At 44.1% G+C, this 21,508-nt stretch overlaps 1 protein-coding gene across 1 annotated transcript in view; it reads left to right on the plus strand.

Annotated features, from left to right (window-relative positions):
* The first annotated feature begins 347 nt into the window (after nucleotides 1–347).
* LOC138267166 (uncharacterized) overlaps nucleotides 348–21,508 on the plus strand; it is a 184,943-nt gene continuing 163,782 nt past the window's right edge. Inside the window, exon 1 of the mRNA XM_069216049.1 lies at nucleotides 348–719. Within this exon, the coding sequence (XP_069072150.1) occupies nucleotides 665–719 (55 nt within the window). The 5' untranslated portion in view covers nucleotides 348–664. The remainder of the gene's footprint in view (nucleotides 720–21,508) is intronic.

The following is a 21,508-nucleotide window of genomic DNA, read 5'->3' on the forward strand; positions in this document are numbered from 1 at the left end:
CCAGGCTTTATAATGGAATAAACAAGACGGCAAATCCCAGAATTCACAGAAAAATCTGGACTGGAGCAGGCAGTCACACAGGGGGGTCACACACCGAAGTTTGGCACAGCTGGAGAGAACCTGCAGCGACATGCTTGTTTTACAGCAAAAGCGAGACATGCTCCTTCTTTGCAAGTATCAATGGGTCCAATCATAGCAGGGTCAGGAAGGAGGGGGGCTCGGCCCCTCCTCACTATCCCTGGTCTACCACCACCCTGGAGCCCCCTCCCGCTCGCTCTCTCTCTCTCCCAGCCCACCGGCCGCAGAGTCCTCTGATTAGCATTCCCCCTCCACAGCCTCTAACTGACTGCAGCTGCTCAGTGTGCCGGTCCCCTTCTCGCTCGGCCAGCCCTCCCCTGCAAGCCTCCCTTTCACATGCTTATCCTGGACTCTCATCCAGGCGCGCGCTGAGACCCCTCCATCCATCTCTCGCCCAGCTCTGTCTGCAAACTGCAGCTCTTCGGACCCGCTCCCGCCTGCCCAGGCTCCCGGGGCTTCTCGCCGCGCTTTCTTGTTAGTTTTTTCGTCACCTTTTTTGTTTGGTCCTGGATGGCTGGCTGCCCGGAGACCACCTTCCTTTCTCGGTGACATTCTTTGCGCACCCTCCACGTTGCTAAGGATCAGAATGGGACTTTTCCGGTGGAGTCTGGGCTGCTTGTCCCTCCTGCTCTGGACACAAGGTAAGTGTTGCAGCAAACTAAGCCATGAAAAGTTTAGCTGCAAAGTCTGCGCCCCCCCAGCCCCTCTAGAGTGTTTCAGGTCGTGACTTTAGAGTGGGGGACATAGGACTACTAGACCCAGAATTCTAGATCAGCAAGATTTGAGTACTGTGTTATTTTCAAAGCAGGGCTTAACGAAACCGGACGTGCCCCCTGCAGAAAACCTGGAAGGCTCCGCACTCACTCATAAGTTTTCAGGCTATTGTGCACAGCGGGGGCCTTTGTTACGCCACTGTTGCAAAGAGAATGTTCATTTCAAAATTGTACTCACTACACGCTGGGTCTTCCTGAACTATGGTGTCTGCCGTGCTCCATGCCCTGGTGGACACACTGCTTCTATTTCTGGGCTTTTGTGTGACAACCAAACGCATTCTGGGAGTTGTAGTCCTAGATTGCTTCCATTGAACTAATTTCACTAACCGTCTTGATAGTAATGATTTTTAGATGAAAACCCAGAGATGGCAACACAGTGTCTGTGATGTCCTGGAGCAAGGAAGCCACCCTGAGCGGATCAATTTCCCACGTGTATTATGCAACATCTTGATCTAGTCCTGGATTGGCCATCAGCGCATGCGGGGAATTGAAGGCCTACTATGTTGGGGAAAGGAAAACTGCAAGTCCCAGATCTCAGTGTTATTGTCAGAAACGCTGGAACTGGTGACTAAAGCCTTTGCCATACCTGTCAATCTAGAGAGTCTCCAAGGAGGGTGATGTCTGCATAAATGCCAACATTTTAGGAGAGGAAAGTGGCAGATTTTAAACTAGTTGGCAAAATGTGCTTCCTCTATTGATTTCTATTGAAACAGAAATAATTTCAGGCAGGAGATATCCAAAATTTAAATTCGTTTTGGCCCAATGCTGCTAAATAGGAGTAAAGTGCATGGTGGGTATCATAGAGACCTGATGTGGACCAATGGCAAACATAAAACAAGCATTGTAAATGCAATGCGGCTCGCATATTTCAAACAAGTTAATTGTTATCTTTTGACAACAACGCCCATGAGCAAAATCCCCCAAAATAATGAGTGGAAACTGAGAAAAGGCGGCTTAACCGAGAAAAGACGACTCAACAAATAAAGTTAGCTTTAAAAAATAAAACTTTGCAATTTTGTTTGCCTTGCTGGTCACGTGTTTGCCAGTCACAAGCCTTCTGTTTGCGAGGCACTGGAAGTTAGAACAAAATAGTACCTTGATCACGTCGGGAGCAGCGGACGGGCACAAATTAAGTTGAAGTCAATTAATGCTTGATCCCTGCTCCACACAGAGGAACAGAAATGATGCCTGACATGCTTTGACGAATTACAAAGCAGTAAAGCAGAGTGCCACGCAAACCAACAAATGGTGAGAGACAGGTGGGCTCCAAGCCCTTTACTGAACACGAAAGCGTCTCGCATGTGATACGCATGCGCTAGTGCATGCACTCGCAGGCTCTACCCTAAAAAAGTGGCTACTGGAGCACGGTGGTAGATGACATGGGGCTGAATTAGTACAGGTTGTCAAAGCCTCTGAGGATGCATGCTGGAGAACCTGTACATAACTACTCGGAAACACCCTCCGACAGTGCACTGATCCCTGAGAAGACATATGTGCCTAAAAACGTGTATTGTTATTGTCAGTCGAAGGCTGTTGATCTGATGCATTTAATGTGGAGTTAACATACACCAAAGCATTTTTGTGCAAGACCCGTTCTCACAAGTGCAAAACACAGTTTCTGATTCAGAAAAGAGTTGTTTTTTACTCATAAATTAATTTACTCACAAGTAGAACTTAGAGTGAGTAAGTTTACTACTAGGGAATGGGGTGACCTTCACAGGGCGGGCATGGCCTGTAAGTTTAGCACACACAATCTTACTACACAAACTCCTCTCCAACCCATTCCCACACTGAAAAAGGGTATGATTTTACTCCTGAAAAGCCCCTGGGGAAAGCAAAAACAGAATAAGTGCTTAACCAAAGTAGCTTGCCTGGAAATCTCTTCTCCGTATATCTATTATGTGCTTCCCTTTCCTATATTTTTTTCTTATTCCATTTCCTTCTTTACGAATTTTACATCCTCTAGAGGTCTTACGTTTTTATATTTGTAGTGATAACTTTTTTCCATTGGTTTTAACGTATTTGTACCCTTTTATGTACATTGTATGTTTTTATGATGCGCAAGAGTGTTTTTTTTGTGTAGGTTTTTAATTGGCATTTATACAACATCACAATGCGTTAGTGACAAATCAGCAAGACGTCATAATGAAAGCACATCAGTATACAGTCCCAAACTCTTAGCATCCCCATCCCCCAACCTCCATCCCCAGATCCCCAAGGCCAAAGATAGTTGTTAATAAACTTGGAACTACTCTGGCAAGATAAAGAGTAAATCAATTTCCAGGGCGGGATTGGAACACTGGTGTGGGTGTAGATGAAGATAGTTTTCCTTGTTGACAACTATTTCCCTCCTGAGGGAAAAGATGCCACTGAGCAAATGCATGTTCTCATGAGCATTGTGGCCATGCTCCATGCACACGCGGACTTGGCTTTGTTGCAGTTCCATCTTCACAACAGTTTCTAGGAGTCTGCCAGGAAACCCTTGTCAGTCGCAGGTTCAGGGGCGTACCTACCAATGTTACAGCAGGTGCTGTGGTCCTGAGATACGAGGGCCCCCCTGTTCCCAGATTATGACATCTTTTATTTCCTTACCAGGCAATGGGGCATCTTTTTTCTTGCTTATATTAGGGCCCGGGCACTGTTGCTGTCCCCCCACACAGGATTCCAATTATCACCTGGGAAAAGTTTGTGACTTCCAAAAAGTAATGAATCTGCACCCATCTGGCCCAGAAACCTCCTGGTGCTGGACTTGCTCATCTCAGTGAGAATCAGCTCAGAATCTTAGTATGCCTGGATGCACTGGGGAAAATCAAATCTCACAATCTTAAACCTGTCTTTGGAGACTTCCCTTGGTCTCTTCAGTTGCCCACTGGGATCCGTGTGCCATTTCTTTTGGACTTCAGGGGGCTGGTGTTGGTAAAGAGGGAATCCATGGACCTTACCAAACCACAATGTAAACAAAATAGAGGCAGCTGGCCAGTGGGATGAGTTAAGCAATCAGCGTAGGAGAGAACTGCTATTAACACGTGTACTCATTGTGTACATCATGTACTCCTCATGTTTCTGGTGTCTTTAGTTATGGTCTCTGATGTTTAAACTGCTTAATGTATTCAAATGAGTTCTGGACCTCATTCCTTCTTAGTAGTCAGCTGATCGCAAAGTTGTGCACGCTCAGCAGTTTGTGTACAAATTGGGATTCCAACTTTTTTTTACTCCATATCCACAATTTTCCATGGACACATTTCCTGGAAAAACTGTCTCTATGTGAAAATAGTTGGAAAAGAGGTGAAACATGTGGTAATCAGTGTGCAAACATCAATCCTGTATACCTCATATTTGTGGGACTTGGAATAGGTATGTGTTTGCGTACCCGTACTACCCCACCCTGCAGGAATCTGCATTTACCAGGGACAGTAAGTACTAACCCGATCCGGCAAACATCCATCCGTTGTGCACGGACATTGGTCCCAGCTACTCAGGAGTATTACATCGGTCCAGGGTAGAGGGGGCAAAGGGCCACCATGGACGTCAATTCACCAAAATGCCAGTAGCGGAAGTGACATCATGTGGCATTTCATCTTTACCGTCACACGCACATGCATACACACACACACACATTCACTCGTACACACTCTCATCCGCAAGCATGCAGACAACACAACCTACACTTAAGTGTTTTTTACTTACCTCAGCTACCAAGGAAGGTCATACTCCAGCTAACTGTACTCCATTTGTATTACACTAATAGTGAATAATAAAAAAAACTGTTGGAAAACTAGAACCCTAAGAATGCCCTTGTGTTCCTGGCACTGTGATTGACACCTCTGAGGCCAGGGGTCATGTTGGCAGTGTCAGGGGCCGCAAGGGGCAAGCTTGGGGTCGCATCTGCGACCCCTGGCACCCCCTAAATGACATCCATGAGGGCCAGATGTACAAAGAATAGGAATAGCGAGTTCCAAATAGCAATTCTACCATAATACCTCTTTGTTTCATACTGTGATTGGTAGTGGGTCGTAAACCGACCTACCTCATGAATATTAATGAGGTAGGTCGCAGTTTGCGGCCCATTAGGAATGCCTGCCATCACAGAGATGGTGGTGGCCTGCTGAGGTCAGCAGACCACTGTGTCTGTGATTGATTTTGAATAAAGGGTTTTTTTTGTGGTTTTTTTTTTAATTGAAATGTAACCCGATTTCCTTAAAGGAAAACGGAATGCTTTTAAAAAAAATAAATAAAAAAAACGTTGGTTTTTTTTCCATTTCTTGAGAGCAAGCAACCTGCTCTTAAATGATTTTTCAACACTCATAAAGGGGAATTGGTTCCATAGGGACTTCTTTCAATTTGCGAATGCAGTACCACCAACTTTGAGTTGGTGGTAAAATATCAAGGTTTTACGACCACATTTCGGTCGCAAAGCCTCGATACATAACACTGGAAATCACTATTTGGAAGGGACGCACTAAACACGCCCCTTCCAAATACCAATTTGTATATCTAAATTGCGATTCTGGAGTGTCGCAGTTTGGATGTTCATACATTTGGAAACACATTTTTGCTGTCGCAAATAGCCCGATTTTGTGAATCAGACTGTTTGCGACTGCAAAAATGCTTCGTATATATGGCCCCAAGTGGCAAAAATCCTTGCACTGTCCCTGGTAGGAAGTGGTCTCTTTGGAGATGTTCCAGTTTCTGATCAGTAAAGCGGAGTTGGAAGTCTTTCGCTTTGCAGTGATGAAGATATAATTATGGTGCTAACAAACCCATTACTATACCTACGTTATTGTACGGTGTTCTAACATTTGATAGGGAAATGCCCTGATTGCTAGACTACTTCTTTCTTGTTGTACAATTTTGCTAAGTCGCAGCTATTGTTGTTATTGTTAAAAAAAAAAAAAGGTCTTCTGAGGAGTAGACATCTCCCACCACACAATCTAGGTGCAATATTTGTTCTTTACTTTCTGGGATTTGTAGATTTTTTTTTTTGTTTTTGTTTTCTTTTTTTCTTTTTTGTTTAAGGACTGACGTGAAAGAGCAGCTGTTTGCACAACCTATTGGTACCAACTTTTTAATATATATATATATAACGGCTTTAATCTCCTATTTCACTGTATTTGGTGTATCATTTTGCCTCTTGTAGATTGTTTGCATTGCAGCGTATAAAGGACTTTTTGCATTATCTAAAGAAAGTCATCCTTTTTGTTTTGTATTTGTACTGCACCAGAGCCTTTTTTTGTTTTTGTTTTTTAATATTTTTGTCTTTCTTCATACCACAACATACCTGTCGAAAAATGCACAGGCAGTCCACCCCCAAGAATCCCTCTAGTCCCACCCTGTTTGTCTCCACCCTCCCCTCCTGAGCCTTTTTATGTTTTAATCGAGACTCACCCGCTAGTGCACTTACTGTACTCTAATAAACAAGGATTGGCATGGTCAATAGGTCAGGCTTTGTATGGCAACACCAAAACGCTTTCCCACATCAATGCCAGACTCTTGGCTTTGCCAATGCTCGTTTCACGGCATTTCCCACTACAAATCTGAGGGCATATGTACGAGTCCCAGATAGGAACCACAGATTTGGTGAGCGACTAGTGGATTTTAGCACAGAATCTAGCCCCAAATACCACTGACACTGACAATGGATCTGGGTTTTTGTCAGTATCAAGCTTTTAATGTTGAATGTGTAAAACTATTGAAGTGTGTGTATATGTATGTATATATGTGTGTGTGTGTGTGTATATATATATATATATATATATTTTTTTTCGTTGGATAAAACAAAGATTACTGAGATGTTATAGTTAGGAAATAGAATTTTAAAAAAAACGTAGAAATTCACTAAAAGGCCAAAGGTTACGTGGCAGGCAGTTTTCTAAAGAACTATCACTTTTAAATAAATGGGGAGTCCTCAGCAGGATGACTACATTTACAGTACAGTTGAGTTAGTTCAGTTGAAGAAATCACCATCCAGGCCCCAGAATGCACCTGTTTTAAGAGGAAAGTTATGGATTGGTATTTCGTATCCTCCTGAGGTGGAGCGATCTGTAGTTAGACCCACTTGGCATTTCCTAAATTTCATTCAAGTGTAATAACTCACAGAATCGGCACCATGATCTGTTTTTTAAACTTCAGGTACATGCAAGATACAAGGGGTACTTGCTAAATGGTTGTATGTCACTAAAGAGGTGGTGCCCATAGGGGCGTACTTTAGTCAGTAAGACTGGAGCGGTGTCAGCATCAGATTTTTTCAACAATCTCATTGACATATAATATTAAAACACATTTTAGGACAAGCAGGGCATGTAAGAGGAGCTTAAGGCAAAGACTTTCAGATCATAGAGAAGGAGAGACTATTTGCGTGTTTTTTTTTTTTGTCTGTGTGCATGTAAAGATTCCTGGTTAAATCTGACTGACACCTCGCCATATCCGACTGAAAGCACCTGCACCCAACTATTTAAAATAAAATACATTTATCAGGGGGTGTAACACCCCAAACACTCCCCTGGAGCTCTGTTCTTGTGTGCCCCGGTCAGGGTTTTCAATAATCCAGTGCCTTCTGGGAGTTGTAGTCTGGGTTTACTTCAGTTGATCCATTTGAGCTTGTCCACCAGAAAAAGTGTAATAGAAAAGCCCTTGACTTGAACGGTGCTAGTGATGCCACCTTTAGTTAAAAATTCTCTCTGGGCCTTTTAATGCCAATACAAGTCATGGTAACAAATTACCTATTTTCCATTTAGGGTGCTTGCATGTGCACCCTGCTTCCTCAAATCACCCAGGTTCTTTTAGAGAGATCCAAAAAACCATTAAAGGGCAATCTGCTGTAGATGCACATCTTCAAAAATGCCGCGCATGTGAAAGGCATTATGGGCCTGATATCAACCTTGGCTGAGGGAGTTACTCTGTCACAACCATGACAGATATCCTGTCCACTGTATTACAAGTTCTATTACATCCTATTGAACTTGTAATAATGTCGACTGGATATCTGTCACGTTTGTGACCGAGTAATCCCCTCCGCCAAGGTCGTAATCAGGCCCCAAGTCTCTTGTTGGACAGCAACACCAAAGGAACCCAGCTGGGAAGGGGAGCAGACATGTCCTGCCCAGTGCTTAATTTGTAAATAAGAAGGTGCTGGTGCCCAAAGCCCTCCTCTTAAACACGCGGCTGCTGCAGTTAAATGTGCAAACACGGAATACTGAGGCAGTGTAACCCTGAAGCCATCTCGGGCCTCTTCAATCCATTTAAAGCCATCTCTGCCCCTTCAGCTCACTCTTGCAGCTTTCTGTTTTCTCCCTTTGTGACGCTTTTTCGTTTTTCTCTTCCTCTGTCTTTTCGAGATCGGTCTTTTGCTCGCAGTAAATGCTTGAGGCAGAAAAATAAGTGCCAGCCCTCAAAAATAAGTGCAGATGCTCTGCACCGGAAACATTAACCACAAATTAAGCACTTGTCCTGCCCTGTGATGAGAGCAAGTTGTGAGTCTGGAGGTGGGGCAAATGCAAGGGAGCAGGGAGGGCTTCTGAGAGAAACGAAAGGCAGCTCTGGCCGTTGATGTACAATTAGAAGTGCACGAGACAATAAGAAGTAGAACAGAGAAGGGATGATGGTCTCACTTCGCTCTAAGAGCCTGTGCAAGGGCAGAACTTGAAAATGTTAGCTGTGAATGTAATTCATGCAACAAACACCACATAGAAATATGATAAAACCTTTTCAAAATTTTTAAAAGTGTATTACTTCAACGTTTCACCTTTCACTGCACTTAGAGCCCTTTAGTAAAAGTGATATATATATTTTTTTTTTATTATTAACTTAAACACATTAAGGTCTTTGGCTCTGCCAATAAATCAAAAGGCAAGTCAGTTGTCTTCTGCAGCCAGTATGTACCCTAAAGTCTAATCAGGCATGAAGCAACATTATAGTCTTTTAAATCAACAGACAAGAGAATTTTGTGCAGTACACATATGGAACTGTATTTGAAAGTGCTTTCACATGGGATAAATATTTCCAGGAAATCCATTGCTGGAACTGGAAAAAATGTACTTCAGGGACCCATAAATTGAGAGTCCAGGTGCGACAGAGGAAAGGGGGTGGAATGACGAGGTCGGAACTTGAAAATCAGAGTCTGACAGTGAACTAATATATTTATTTTTAAATAATTCAGATGCAAAGTCCCAACAAGACAATATGTAACAATCTGTTTTGCATTACCTAATTGCTCACAAAGAGGCTGCATATTAAAATATCTCACAGGGTTAAGACCCCTGCTGCAGACGTCATTGTGTGTGCAGTTCTGAAGGGATTACAATAGTGGTAAAATATGGATAGTGGTCATTGTAGTGAACCACCCGGTCCTCACCTGGGAACTCCCGACCCGGAAGTGATGCATGCAACCCCTGCAGCCGGGCACGGCTTGAGGGTAGTGATGACGCAGAAATGAAGGTTTTACATTTATTAGCGCATAAAACGTAGTGCTGCAATAATCAAGTGTGACTTTAACCGAACTAATAAAGATTGTACGGGGACAAAATGTGCCCTTAGAGTAGTTTGCCAACATTTATAAGCGTGCTTTATATAACGTGATGTATTAGAATTGCACGAATCTGACATAATCGTAAACGTGTGCTATGATTTGCTTGTTTGAAATGGTTTAGCTTAGCATAACTTTAGTGGAGGCCTCGGCCTAGCTGCCCTGTCTCACGATTTGGATGCTCGTATTTTTCCAATGTGCTAATAAACGTGTATTTTTTGCTTGAAGCTGTACTTTTCCACTGAGATAGTTCACATGCTTATCTTAAGGTTTCGTGCCAGCCTGGCATCTTTTTCTTTGCTCCAAGGTCAATCTGCAGGTGCGGACAATGGAAGCTCTGAAAGTGAGTTAATTGGTATAAAATGTTGCAACTTACGTAACCGTCTCCAAGGATGCTTAAGTAAAAGCTTGAGAACTGTTGTTTTTGATTGGACAATTTGAAGCCAACCTATGAACCCTCCAATGGAAGACCCAACTGGATTTGAACTGTTGTCTATTTAAACCAGGTGCACAAGGAGAAAGTAGCCATTATTGCCGTTACCAGCCACTACGCGCCATCACGAGAGGAAAACAGCCATTATTTGACATTACGAGCCCGATACCCGCCATTTTGCAGGACATTGGCCATTATGGCCCATCTTGCTGACTTCGTCATTTTGCCGTCTTCTAGAGACTTTAATTAATTCTCGCCTTAGAGACTTTAACTTTGATCCCTTTGCATGAAGTAGTAGTTTTATTTTGCCGCTGAGAGGCAACTGCCCCGTCCACCCCTGCCCCTTTGCCCCGTCCCATGCTGATCGAGAAACGGTACCTGTGAGACGAAGACTTCCTTGAATGCTGATTGAAATTGGTAAATATGAAAGGAAATTGTACAATTGCATTGTGTTCTTTTTAGGTAACCAACTGCTGATTTTTTTTTTTTGATAAGGGCCCTAGCTAGGAGTTTTCCAAATTAATGTTGCTAAATTGTTTTTGCATGAAGTCCCACATGCCGATGCTAATTTGAGGTTAGATGAGGATTCCTTTTGTTGCACGATGGATGCAATTTGAGACCTTGCTATGCTGACTAACGTATGCAATTAGCTCATTACAGATTATAGTCTTAGTGATTTGCGTTGCCATTATCGAAGGCATTGTTATTCAAATGCTGCATAGATTGCATCTTTTCCGCCGTTATGGACAGCTATTAATGTTCATTTACATATATCATTTGGTGTTGAGACACATCTATATTGTGCTAGCTTTGTTAATATAGGGAAATAAATTCATTAACTTTGAATAAACTGGTGTGGTTATTCATGACCGAAAGGTCATGGTTCGCCGAAATGTATTCTGGATTAATTGTGAAATGTTATGTTGATCAGGGTATTGCTTATGTTCGTTATTGATTATTGATTACATTAAATTGACTGATCTCGGGTGAAGAGAGTCCCACTTGGTCAAAAGATTCATCGGCCTAAAGAGCGTCCAAATATAGGTAAATTATTAGTACGGAACGCTCTATCAGTAGAAATAAAAGGGAGCAACGCCCCTTGGGGACTTTGGCCCATAGTGTATTACTGGGTAGGTTTCCTTGTCTATCCGCCTCGCCTCACCTCCTCCGGCCACAGGGGCATCGCACACCGTCTGGGGTGGAGAGACGCGACTGGGCCAGGAGAGGAGCGCTCCACGCAAGGAATGCGTCCTCTGCTGCTCTCACCCTCTACCACGTCACTGCGGCAATGCCTCCCGGCCACTGGACCTTCACAGCGCTTTGGTAGTGCTTGTCACTGAGAGTACTCCTGCCACCTCTTGCTAGTGACCCCACAATCTGTTGGCCACGTGGCTTGAGTCGGGGTGTGCCTCAGTGCGCCATGGTGGACAAGACCAACGCTGCGTGGGCCCAGCTCCTTTGGCTGCCCTGGTAGCTCACCCGCACAACCCAGGCGCTGCACTGCAATCCTTCAATAAGCTGGCAGACCCGGCCACATCACCCCCAGGTGGAGAACCTGGGTGGGCCGGCTGAGCAATGACTTCAGGGTGACCCTCGAGATGGATGGGGCTGTTAAGAGCTCCCTCCTGCTCCAGTTCCTGGGGGAGGACATCTACAGGTTCTTTGAGCATCTGCCTGGCTGCGGACGATGACCACGAGGTACAACCCAAGCTTCTAAATACCCACTTTGATCCCAGCCCAACCCCCAATTTTGAACGATTCAAATTGCAGCAGGGACCCCATCGTGAAGGTGGATTGAACAACAACTTCAATGCTTGCCTATGGGAGTTCACCAGCTCCAGCACCTGCACAGCCGGCGACCAGACGAAGGAGGTACGTGTGCAACTCATTCAAGGATGCAGGTCAAAGACGCTGATTCTACGGCAACCGGGCATAAGCCTAGCTTAATTCCTGCCCGGTCCCACGATCTCTCTGCAGCGCAGTCTGCCGAGACGGAGTTGATGCTGGACCTGAGTCACGGTGTGGGCACCGGCACGTATTGATTTACAAATTAAGCACTGGTTGGGATACATTAATCACACGCTGTGAGGCATAGCCTTGCATGGGACAGACTACTGGCCTTTCAGATGCCCCACCCTGTCAAAAATAGCCTTATTGGCCTTTAGTCAATATGTTGAAAATGTTAAACATCTCTATATACCTCAAACATGAGTGTCTCCTTTTTGGCATTTTTTTTCTCCTACTTATGTTTCACCTGGCTTCTTTTAGTTATGCTGGTGAGGTGCTAAAGAGTTCTTCTAATCCGTATCCTTTGGCAAACGTGTTCATTCTGCTGTATTGGGGACCCGGCCAACTTTTCCCCCGCGAAGAAGACGAGTTCAGAGGATGAAGTAACAAGTGTGCATTAAACTTCTTCTGAATAACCACTTCCCTCCCTGCTCCTCTGCTGCTCCCAGCTGGGAGCTGTCTTCACTGAGACATGAAGGCAAACAGTGAGGTCAGTGGCGTAACAAAGGTGCCCGCAGCACGAGGGGGAGAGGGGCAAGCTCCAGGGCCCCCCCTCAGTACACTGTGCACGGGCGGGAGGCCCCTGCCTGGGACCAGGGGGAGGGGACCCCTTCCAGGGTCTTCACAGGGGGTCCACTCAAGTTTTGTTACACCACTGAGTGAGATGACCTTCAGAAAGGAGTGGGGGGGAGCAGATACTTCTGGTTTTAGTGCTTCTATGAAAGTTGAATTCACGTGGACTCTGTCACTTTTGAGGAATTTCTCACTTCTGGTTAGCATTGACGATGGCTGACCTCTGAGAATTCAATGCAATCTCAAACTGGAATCAGTGCTTAATTTGTAAATAAAATCGTGCGGTGCCCCAAGCTCTTCTCTGAAACACACAACTGCAGCATTTAAATGTACCAGCGTGGAATACTGAGGCAGTGTAATCCTGAAGCCATCTTGGGCCTCTCTAATCAATTTACAGATAGTTCTTACCCCTTCAACTCACTCTTACAGCCTTCTGCTTTCTCCCTTTGTTACGCTTTTTCATTTTTTCTCTACCTCCATCTTTCCCATATGTGTCTTTCGCTTGCAGTAAAAATGCATGAAGCAGAAAAATAAGTGCTGTTGCCCCGCTCAAATTATCCACAGACTGGAATTTTGTCTTTTTGTTAAAATGCAGTATTTAATACCAGACGGCAAAATCTCTTCATGCGCATTAGAAGGCACAATTGCACTAGCGTGGTCATTCTGGTTGTCATGTTCTCGTATTTGTATCCTATAAATGGTCTGTTTGGTAGTAAAAGCAGGGGCCGCTCCTCCATTAGGGCAGAGGAACGTTGCCCCGCCAGCAGCGTCGGCTGCAAAACCTTTACAAGAAAACGATAATAAGCACTGTTTATTATCCTTTTCTTGTAAAGGAGAGGGGCCACGGAGGTGACAAGCAGTGAGGAGGAGTGCACAGCACTCCCACCCCTCCTCCCTCTGAGCGCATGTGTGTTTGGCTGGACGTCTCGGGCCGGCCAAACATGCATGCGTAGTAGGCTCTCTCGAGCCCAGCAACACAGTTGCCAGGCTGGAGAGAGCATGCACAGGCTCCCAGTCTGCCTGGGAGTGTCCTAGCTGGGCACTCCCAGCCAATCCTGACGCTGCTCTGAGCAGCATCAGGATTGGCCACAGGGCAGGCTGGGAGCCTGTGCCTGCTGCAGCATAGAAACGGATGGAGCGGCGGGGCGGAGGCCAGCAAGGTAAGTATAAAAAGGCATGTCGGTACAGGGACAGCTTTAGCTGGAAGACCACTCTGAGTAGTGTTGCATCACTAGGCATTTTTTCGCATTTAAATGTAGCACAATCTCAACCCAAACGTATTGGAGACCTTTACATGAGCATCAGTTACATTACACAAGGACAAATATGAGTGCTTGTGTTTTAGGCCGTCTGTCTGCCATATCCCTGCCCATGATACTTCTTTTTTTGCCCTATTTTCCCCAATCCATTTCTCCTCTACCCGCCCCGTCTCATCTCCACCTCACCCACCCTCATTTGTGTTTGCCTTACACTTCTGTTACACGACAAGGAAATCTGATGCTGAAAAGAATGCCGTTTGTTTTGCTTTTTTTTCCTGCTGGTTAGCTTTCTGCAGGATCATCATGGGGCATCTACTCCACAAAAGAAAGGTTCCAATTTCAATGTTATTTTTAGTAACAAAAAGCCGTACAGTAAGAGCATCCCCGTAGGGGCCTTAAGTGGACATGGTTGTACATTTTTCACACGGCCCCTTCATTAGTGTGTGTGGACTTCTCAAAAAACCTACGCAGTTTTGAACTGCAAAACAGGGGGTTACTGCTGTGTGTTGTTTTATAAAACTGTAGCATTTTATAATTGTGTCCCTACTGTGCCAATAATTAAAGGTGGTGTGGACATATATACTTTAGTTTTCCTTATTTTTTACAGCACAAAATGAGAACTCAGGGCCTCGTTACAAGGCTAGCGGTCTTGAGACCGCTAGCCTCCCGGTGACAGTCGGACTGCCGCACTCCAAGCGGTCTGACCACATTACACCACAGGCGGTCGTACCGCCATCCCTTACAAACATGACCACAGGGGGGCCCTTGCACTGTCCACGACCATAAAGGTCTGTGATATACAAAAACACATTATGCATCACTCATCGCAGTGGTCGGGCAGCCATTTCGAGGGCATTGGCTGAACAAATAAATAGCATGGTTAAAAACACCCGGTCAACAAGGACTGTTTAAGCCAATGGGCCTTGCCAATACGTGAGCTATTGGATTTGCCAATTTATTGTTGTACAGCAGCGTGGTTATGCAGCATGGCTAATATTAAAGTTAAAAGAAAATCACTATGATGTCATAGCACTTTTTTCTAACTTTACCTTGAGCCATGCTGCTGCACAATATAGCTAAAATTTGGGGAATCCAATACCTCTCGCGCAGGCAAGACCTATAGGCTTTTCCAATGCTTGTTTTTATTAGCTGTAACCAGAAGTATTTTGAAGAGAAAAGCGATTAGCAATGGGCTGAGGACACTCCTCTTTAAAGAACACATCACAACCAGGGCCGGCTTTAGGGTGGTTCAGCCAAACAACTTCTAGTTTTAAAAGCACATGCTGCAGAGTTACTTGTGTGTCCAGCAGATTTCAAGCAACAACAATAAACAAGATAAAACTGGTGATTAATGTTCCTTGAGGAGATAGGTCCTTTTTTGTAGTGGCAGCTTTGACTCTAGAGCAAAAGGTTAGTATGTCTGCTGCAATGAACAGGTACCATGCAGATCACAGAACTGTATTTTATGTAGCTAGCTCAGTGGGTTACTGCTTTTGTTACTTTCAGTTCATAAGTACCAATCCTAGTATAGCACGGTGACCTATGAACTGTCATCAAAGAGCTGCATGCAAACCGCATGGTAGGTTATACAGTTACGTTTTTTCCACATTCCTTCTTTATCCTAATGTTGCTCAAGTTGGTTTCTTTGGGTAGAAACACATTTGTATTAGTAAAAACTAACCTCAGCTACTGTTGTTCTTTTAAATCTTGAGTTTGTGTTTCTCCAGGCCAAACACCATGTAATCTTCATTGTCTTATGTAGCATTTTCTATACACTGATTTACACACATATGGTTCATATTGTGTGTGTTGTAAAGTGCTTTGAAACCCTACACTGGTATGTGTAGCACTATGAAAAAAATGAAATGCATGTAAGAGAGGGGCCATAGTGGGATGGGAGGCACTGTTGGAGGGTGTTAGTGAGGGAATCTGTGCAGAAGGAGGTCATTTGGGGTACAAACAAAATTGTTGCACCAGGCTCCACCAGCGCTAAAGCCAGCCCTGACCACGACGCTTTAATGGGACATTGCTGCTCTCAAAACCTTGCTATCCCAGCAACCACTCATTGACTCTGTTTGCCTTTGGTCCTGCAGTTGGTGCACTTGCCTTTCAGCTGGGTGTGTGCTATACTAATACCACATACCTAATGCATGCGAGAATCAGTGATTCGTGTTCCATGTACGAAACTAAAATCTATGTGAAACACATTTTCTTAATAAGCACAAACCTCCATTTTTAACTATCTAAATGACATCGTAGAGCAGTCAATGAGCCACATAACAACATCTATCAGTAAAGATAATAGATTCACTCCAGTCCCACTGTAAAAAAAAAAAAAAAAAAAAAAAAAAAAGCTGCGGCAAAGCGAATAAGCCTGGCTATGAGTGTGATTATTAATTGAATAAAGTGTTTGTGCATGTGATTGTGCACATGCTTTAGAGAGTGAATGTGATGAGTCAGTGGTTGGGTGGAAGAGAGTGAGTGTATGGATGAATGAGTGACTAAGTGTATAGCTACATACAGGGTCAGTAAGCTCATCAATGAATATATTAATTGTTCAGCTACTCCATTCATTGATGGCTGGATGAATTGTTGTGGACATCAATGAATGAATGAGTCAGTGCATGGATGAATGCACAGAGGTTACACCTACACCAAGACCAAGACTGAGGCTTCAGGCAGCAGTAGTAATAGTGTTAGAAATTGGGTTTCTGGTTGGCACAGGCGTCTCCCCTGTCCAAGCAGAAACCACAGGAATCCTAGTCAGGGTAAGTCAGATGCACACTAAAAGTTAACCTGTGCTCACCCCCTGGTAGCTTGGCATAGAGCAGTCAAGCTTAACTTAGGGGGCAATGTGTACAGTATTTGTGCTATACACAATCAGTACAAGTCAATTCAGAAACAATTCTGTATCATTAACACTTCAGCCGTTGTAAACACTATATAAATGCTTATAATTTACCACATGGCATTCCATACCAAGCATTGGCAAAGCCAACAAGTCTCGCCTATGTGAGATCTGTTGGCTTTGTAAATTTTTTTAGACATATTATACAGCAGCTTTCGCTTCAGTGCAGCGTAACTGAAAATAAAAAAATTTAAAAAGCGGTATAACGCGGACAAGGCTGGCTGTCGTACAGCATATATTATTTTTTTTTACATTACTTTGAGCCGTTTGCAACATAGATTAAAAACACATTAGCAAAACCGTGCTACCAGGCCTAACAAGCATTTGCAATGCAATGGGTCACGCATTTGCTCGATTAGAGTTATTAATGTTGTACACTCCTGACTGACCTTTTTCTTACCACAAAAATTGAAAATGAAAAGCAAAACAGTTCCACATAAGCGAGCCGAGTCACGGCCACCATGAGCATCGGCGTGAAGGAGAGACACAAAAAGAAAAAGAAGTTTGCTTGCAGTCAAATCTATCGGCAAAAGTGCAACTAGCCATGAAGCAGGGGCGATGGCCAAGGCGGTAACAAAACCTCCCCAAGGAGGGACAAACTTAAAGCATTTACCAATGTCATCAAAGGATTTTTGAAGGGCAAGCCCACAAACGAGTGGTAGTGATGGGCGTGAGGTGGGCGTGGTTAAAAGCCTAGATACATACCAACACGTCGGAAAATCAGCACTTGCGCGCTGCAATGCTCGGCCTAAAAATTGTTCTGTTGCTACAGGCGGGGGCACGCCAAATTGGCAAAATGTAATTGTTCCGTAATTACACTGGATCCCTGCTCTCGGACTTCAATTCTTCTTGAGATCTCTTCACCATAGATCAGGTAGGACGACGGAAATCCAATTTTTTCTTAGTGTGTTTTTAAGCGTTGCTCAATGAAACCATGCTTCTTCCATCTGCTTTTCAGAATCTGCATTCTTCACATGCTTGGTAAAGTCCTGTTAAAGCTTCCCAACTGTGGATCGCTTTGTGGGGAGGGGGTGCCTCGTCCCAGAATCCTTCTGCCGTTTTTATTGGCCTTTCCTCAGAATCTATGACTTGGCCTTAGTGTGCTTTGTTGGTAATCTGCAGCGTCTGTGCTTCTAGATACCATTTATTGGCAAGTTTCTCATCTTATTTGTGGGAAACGAGTGGTTTGGACAGGATTCTACTGAGAAGTGCGCAGGGCAAGTCTGCCTTTCACTGGTGGACAGTATTTATTTATTTGTTTGTGTGTGCCTCAAGTAGTGTGTGTATGTATGCGTGTGTGTATATACATATATGTGTGTGTGTGTTTGTATGTTCTGGCTCAGAAAGGAAATGATGTATATTTATAATATACATAGTTCTCAATTTCTAAGATTCCCAGCAATACTTACATTTTATAATTAAGTCAAAAGAGTTGTATTATTCAGAGCTCATGGTTCTGGGAGATGGTCTATTGCTTTTGCACATGTAGTTGGCACACAGTTAACATGCAGTAGGTAATGAATATATTTAAGCAGGTTAAAAAAAAGTTATCACACTGTTAAAATGTTAACCAACAGTACTATATAGATGTAAGGAGGTGATACAGAAACCAGAGAGCGTAAATGTACTTGGAATCCTGGGATGCTCTTTAAAGGTGTAATCCAGAGAAAGGGGAGTCTCGGGGATCCTATGGGTGCCTGGAGGCATCTATTGGTGAGCAGAACCTTAAGTTATTTCTTGTAGGTGATGAAAGCTGATATTTAATTCAGCTGTGGTGAAGGAAGTTCCAGGTATTGGGGTACAGCTGGAGAAAGACAGGGAAGGGCAGTTTACATTTTAAAACTAGGAGTCTCAAGTTGAAATAGTCCAGCCACATCCTCCAGAGATGCTCAGCTTGAAGGTCGGGTATTCGTGAGCATTCTGATGGACTGCCTTGTGGATCAAGCAAGAAGTCTTGATGCACTTGCATGGTTTGTGGACGCGGTTGGATCCATCTTTCGCCCTTTCTTGTGCTGTTGCTATCCCCAGCTCTGCACGAAGAAAAGATCTTCTCAGCACACAAATGTGCAAACTGCTTCTCATCCAGTTTGCCTTAACAACTAGTATTTCTTCACATTGGCTTCTCTTGGGTTGGCTAAAGACAGCCATTTCCACTCTCCTTCTGTTCCTCCTTTCACAGTGCAGTGCTATCGTAGCTGCCTGTTCTGTAGTTCCCCAAAGTAGCATGAGCTCTCCTATAGGAGTTAATAGAGCATGAACTTGGTCAGGAAATAGTTCTCCTTCTGGATTGGTTCCCTGTCTGATGAGAACTGTTTTCACTTGTCCTCAGCCTTCCTCATCACTTACAACTGGAATCCTTTCTTGAAGTAGCACCTACTGTACCACCGTGCCACCCAGGTTCTTTCTTTGCTACAACTTTTCTGTGGTTTTTGTAATACATTTTATTCAAATGATAAGCAAATACAGTCAGTGGGGAAACTAGCTAAAAACAACAGCACAAAATCTTTAAAAAACATACAGAAGTAGAATCTTAATTGAACTCAACCGAGGAATTAAACAATAATATATTGTTTTTCTGCCCCCCCCCCTTTCTTCTTAACTCTAAAATATAAATACATGTTAATAAATATAAATACACACTAAAGTAAACCAAAAGGTGAAAAAAAATCCTTAAAGGTAGTCCAAACCTATTCTAGAATAGCTATGGAAATTGAATCATATATATATTTTTTAACAAGTATGTTAAGTCCAACAACAGATAAGTGCAGACATTCGTAACTTAGCATGTTGTGCAATGCAATGATAACATTTGTCCACAATACAGAGCATGCGTCTAGTTAGGAAGAAACAAGAGACCAACCGGGGGCGGCAGAAGGTCTTTTTCCAGGGTGATGATCATGGAATCCTGTTTAAGTGATCAAAGCAATTGAAAAACACGGCATATCTTTTAATTGTATCCCCTCTACGTATCCAAAACATATATTCATACAAAAATTATTTAATATTTATATTATGTTTTTGGAGAAGGGGAAATGGACTTATCCCTATAGTTTAGTTTAAGAACAAAATGCAACCAAAACATAAAGCAGACAACCTGCACCTCCACTCTAGCTAGACGTTTTCTAAGTGTGGCTCACGCCTCCACACTGTAATGCTGAAAAGTGGCCAGAAGGAAACCAGGCCAGGTGTCTGAATGACTAAAACATGACTGCTGATTCTAGTATTTAAAAATTCAAAGTGTCCCCACCAACTATCACCCCAAAATCCTTTTCTGTTACGCTCCCCACATCCTTGTAGCATTTGTTTTGGCTCTCAAATCCCAAATATTCATCAACCTTCTGGAGCTCCAAGGGCCACACAGCAGTTCTGGCCCTCTAATGTACTGGTCTCCCTCAGCTGAAATTCACTTCCGGCTGCTCTGTGAATATTCTCCTCATTCAGTGTGTTCAAGCCGGCTCAGAATTGGACTCCCTTCTACTAGAATGTCAGAACGGCCAGTGACCTCACACCCCTAACCAATCCACTCTCCAAAAGAAAATGTTATTAGTTGGGGAGGATCTCAGTCTGTCCTAAGTAACAAGACTCTTGTGGGATCCAACACACACATTCCGTAAATGAACCTCCGATCAACCCCTGATAACTATGACTACCACCCCCCATCCCCACTCCCCAGCCCTATTACAATGTTTCCGCCTGGCTGACCAGCGGAGACCTTGAAATAGAGCATTCCCTCCGGTTTGACTGGTGGGAACAGTTCTACGAGATAGCACTTGTCTCCCTTAAAGGAGCAAAGTGTTATCTCGTAGCACAGAGAAGGCCGACCAGCAACCCCAAATGTGCATGGTCTGCAAACGGTGCACATTCTGATGGTGCTGGTGCGAGGTGCCATGCACTGGTCATGGCATGGGCAGTGCAGAGGCCCCCCTGTGGCCACCTACACTTGTTCTCCACCAGCCTTTTCATGGTGGTGAAACCTCCATGAAAAGACGGGCAGAGAACAAGGTTGTAATCAGCAGGGAGGCTGGCTGATTGCAACCAAGACTGCCGTCACCCCGTCGGGATCTAGGATCTTGGTGGAGACGGCGGTCAGATGGCAGTCCTATGGCCAAACTTGTAATGTGGCAATCTGACCGCCACAGCGGTCCAACCGCAACCATGAGGCTGACAGTCTTGTGACCACCAGCCTCGTAATGAGGTAATTATTCTCTTAATTGGAAGTTGAAATCTTCCAACGGGCAAGATTAAGGACTGCCTCTAAAGTCCAGTTTGGTTAATTCTGGAATAAAAACCTCATAGAAGGAAATTCAAATTTCACACCTGAGAATTCCTCTCGTTGGGCAGATACTTTTCAGATCTACACCTTGTCAAGATTTGTAAGCTCTGGCTTGGTCACTTTTCTGGAGCTCAAACTCCACCACCAGAGCAAACCTGGAAGTTGTAGCTGAGAAAGCTTTCTTGAACTCACATACCCTTGCTGCCAGGTCCTGCTGAATCTCTGGAGGGCTCGGAAGTCCACACATTTTGTAAAATCCAATTTACAAACTTTCTGCAGCGGTTCCTCTTGGTCTCTTCCAGGGCTACCAGGACCTCAGGGCCATCATGTAGGGGCCAGGACTTACTCCAGCAGAGATCACCAGCAGGGTCCAGTCCATGTCCAGTTGTAGCTGGCAACTTCAAAAAAAGAGCCTCTTGCAGTGTCTTGCATCCCTGTAGTCACACAGATGGTCTGTCCACTACCCCATGGATTCCACTTCAGTCCGGAATACATTTCAGAGCAGGTTCAGGTCACAACACAAGTCACAGAACGAAGGTACAGTTATGTTTTTCCATAGGTCGAGAAATTGTTCTGATGAGCCGTGAGTGAAGTGTGTTATTGTAGGATTCACTAGCCAGTGGGTGGGAATAACTCATGGCCGCTCTCTAACCACTGTCACCATGGGTAACTCCTCCCTCCTT

Source organism: Pleurodeles waltl, chromosome 1_1 (genome assembly GCF_031143425.1).
Source record: "Pleurodeles waltl isolate 20211129_DDA chromosome 1_1, aPleWal1.hap1.20221129, whole genome shotgun sequence".
NCBI lineage: Eukaryota > Metazoa > Chordata > Amphibia > Caudata > Salamandridae > Pleurodeles > Pleurodeles waltl.